The sequence below is a fragment of the Plasmodium gallinaceum genome (assembly GCF_900005855.1).
Source record: "Plasmodium gallinaceum strain 8A genome assembly, contig: PGAL8A_v1_32, whole genome shotgun sequence".
Lineage (NCBI taxonomy): Eukaryota > Apicomplexa > Aconoidasida > Haemosporida > Plasmodiidae > Plasmodium > Plasmodium gallinaceum.
Genome location: NW_021628338.1, coordinates 579,057 through 582,347, shown reverse-complemented (window position 1 = coordinate 582,347; position 3,291 = coordinate 579,057). Strand labels below are relative to the sequence as shown.

The 3,291-nt window shown below is 16.7% G+C and overlaps 2 protein-coding genes across 2 annotated transcripts; both read left to right on the top strand.

Annotated features, from left to right (window-relative positions):
* PGAL8A_00050900 (conserved Plasmodium protein, unknown function) lies at positions 1–1,167 on the top strand (the record flags this gene model as incomplete). Its single annotated transcript, XM_028674527.1, has 1 exon — positions 1–1,167. The coding sequence occupies one exon, from the start codon at positions 1–3 to the stop codon at positions 1,165–1,167; it is 1,167 nt and encodes a 388-aa protein (XP_028530871.1).
* Positions 1,168–1,816: 649 nt separating this feature from the next.
* Positions 1,817–2,446, top strand: PGAL8A_00050800 (conserved Plasmodium protein, unknown function; the record flags this gene model as incomplete). Its single annotated transcript, XM_028674526.1, has 1 exon — positions 1,817–2,446. One exon carries the CDS (start codon positions 1,817–1,819, stop codon positions 2,444–2,446), a length of 630 nt encoding a protein of 209 aa, XP_028530870.1.
* Between the last annotated feature and the right edge of the window lie 845 nt (positions 2,447–3,291).

Here is a 3,291-nt window from a genome sequence, read left to right as displayed (position 1 = left end):
ATGATTGAGTTCGATGAAATTTTTGAATTTTTAAGGGAAGTAGAAAATACATGTGATAATTTTAATGAAGAAGAAGAAGAAAACGAAAAAATAATATTATTTATAAATGAGTTAAAATCGTACATTAATGATTTTTCTAATTCCTTAAAAGAAAAAATAAATAAATCAAGTGGTACAACAGAATTAGATTTATTAGAAAAAATTAATAATAAGAAAAAAAGTTTAGAAAAAATAATTTTAAAAGAAAAAAACAATTTTAACAATATTAAAAAAAAAGGTATCTTGTATAATAATGATAACATAAGTAATTTAAGTAACGATATAAATAATAATTGTATGAATTATGATAATTTAAATAATGATACTATTAATAATTATATGACTAATAACAACTCAAATAATGTTGATAATACAAAGAATATAGAAGACAATAATAGCAATCTTACCATAAAAAACGTAGAAGATGTTAAAAATCATTTTGATGAAGTAAATTATAATTCTCTTAAAAATTGTAACGAAAATTTTTCTTACAATAATGATATAAATAATATTATAATAAAAACAAAAAAAAATAAAGAAAAAGAGGAAACAAAAAAATCCATATCATTTAACTTAAACAACATAAATATGAGTAATCTAAATGGATATAATAATATAAAGGGGGTAAAAATAGAAGAAGAAATTACTTCGGAAAATAGTAAAAAAACATTATTGACTGACGAAGAAAAGATATACACAACTAATTTAGAAAACTGTCAAATTTTAAAAGATGATATTATAAAAGAGTGGAGTAATCATATAGATGAATATGACAATTTACTTTACGAGTATACATACGAATATAAAAAAAATCATGTTAGAAAAAAGATGGAAAAGAAAAATAAAATTAATTTTTTCAGTGAAAATATTGATGAAGAATTATGTTTATTAGCTCAAGAAATGAAAGAAAATGTTTTGACATACAGAGAAATAATAATTGAAGATAATAAAACTTTAGAAAAAGCTGCAAGTAAACAATTACAAAATATAGATGCATTGGAAGATGTAAATAAAAAAACAAAAAAAATGAACGAAGGTAAAAATATTTCGTTCTTTTTATCTTTATTAATAATTGCTATTTCAATATTACTTTTTATACTAACCTTTTTTGTTATAGTCTTTCTGTAATTCTTTAAAGAATACATTCTATTTTTTTTTCTATTTATACTTATGTATAAAAATATATTTAAAATCTCAAATATCTACTAGTAAAATAAAAGTTGCAATCAGACACTTCATTTATGATTAATTTTTCATACAACAAATTCATGTTAATAAAAATGAAATATGAATATATAATAATTAAAAGATGTTTATTCAATAAATTAGTACATCTTAATAAAGAAAAGAAAAGAAAAAATAAATATAATAAAATAAAGACTAAAATATAATAATAATAATATAAAAAAAAAAAAAAAAAATCAGTTTATTTTTGAAATAAAAAACTTTTAAAAGAATAAGTACATTTTTACTAATTACAAAAATAATAATTTTTCAGGAATATTTTGAAAGAGATTAACATATAAATGTATAAATATATATATATTTGCTCTTAACATATATTTTAAAATTATATATTTTTCAAAAATATGGAATCCGTTAAATATTTTAAAAAAAGAATGATTTTTTTTTTTTATTTAAAAAGGAAGTGATGCATTAATTTATCTATCTTTTAAGAAAAGAAAAAACAAAATTATATTTTTTTTTTTTTTTTTTTTTTTTTTTTTTTTTTTTTTTTTACATTGAAAATTATTAATGAAATAAAAAACTTGCAAAAATGAAAGTAAACAATTTCAAAAATAAAAAATTAAAGGAGAAACAATTAACTGAAAATTTAAAACCAAAAAAAACAAAAAAATTGAAAAATGAGTTAACCTTAAGGAATAATGAAAAATATAAGCAGAAAAAGGATAAAGTTAAATATAAAAAGAAATCTTTAAATTTATCAAAACATGATGATACATCATATAATGTAAGAAAAGAAGAAAAAATAAAAAAAGATAAGATAAATAGTGTCAAAACAATAACAAGCAAAAAGATAAATAAAAAAGAGGAAAAAGAGTCTAGTAAATTAAGAATATATACAGATATTAGCGAGTCAGAAGATCTAGATGAAGAATTATGTGATGATGACAACTTATTTATGCCTAGTAAATCAAAATATAATAAACGTAAATCATTAATTAATGAAACAAGTAAACAAAAGAAAAAAAAAAATCTTAAAAAAAAGCAGTGTGCAGCTAAATATTTAAAATTAAATGAGTATAATGAAGAATATGAAAAAGAATTACTTTCGTATGCTATAAATGGATTTTATAAATACGTAAATTTTTTAAAAAATTATAAAAATTCAATTACAGTAGAGAATCAAATGGATAATAAAAAACCTAAACATTTGTACGTTTAAAGGAATATTATGTGTTTTCATTATAATGGAAGAATTTTATTTATTTTATTTTTATTGAACAATTTACGTTAAAAGGATACGTTAAAAACATATAAATGGTATAAATTAAATATAAACATTCATAAGTTTTATATTTGTTTATTAAAAATATTTTTTATTCTAATATATATAATATAAAAAAAAACTACTTATAAACTGATATATATAAAGTGAATTTTATTCTTTTTTTTCCTCTTTTTTCTTTTTTTTTTTGTTATTATTTTTTTATAAAATTATGTATATTTGCTTTAATGAACTCCTTTTATTTTTTTTAAACTTTGTTTTTGATATATTATATCAAAAAAAAAAAAATAAAAAATAGATTTTATCTATATTTATATAAATAATAAAATAATTAAAAAAAAATTTTATTTTTTTTTTTTAATTGAAAGTAAAAGAGTATGAAATTATTTTGTCTACAAATAAAAATATTATAATAATAGTAAAAAGGTATCTATATCCTATAAGGCACATTAAGTTGTATTATATTCGATAAAAAATTGAAAATAAAAAATACGGAAATATAATCATATGTTAATTTTTTTTAAAGAATCTTAATTATTATTTTTAAGTATAAGGATTTCTAAAATAATAAAGTTGCATTTAAAAATCTATTATTTATTTTTTTTTTTTTTTTTTTGTTCTGAATTTAATATATACTTGATGGTAGAAACCCCTTTAAACTCGAACTTTACGTTTATATTTTTAAGTTTTTAAATGTAAATGTTTTTTATATATTTTAGATATTGAATTTCAATTTTTTAATAATATAAAATATATTAAAATTATAATTATAATTATTATTA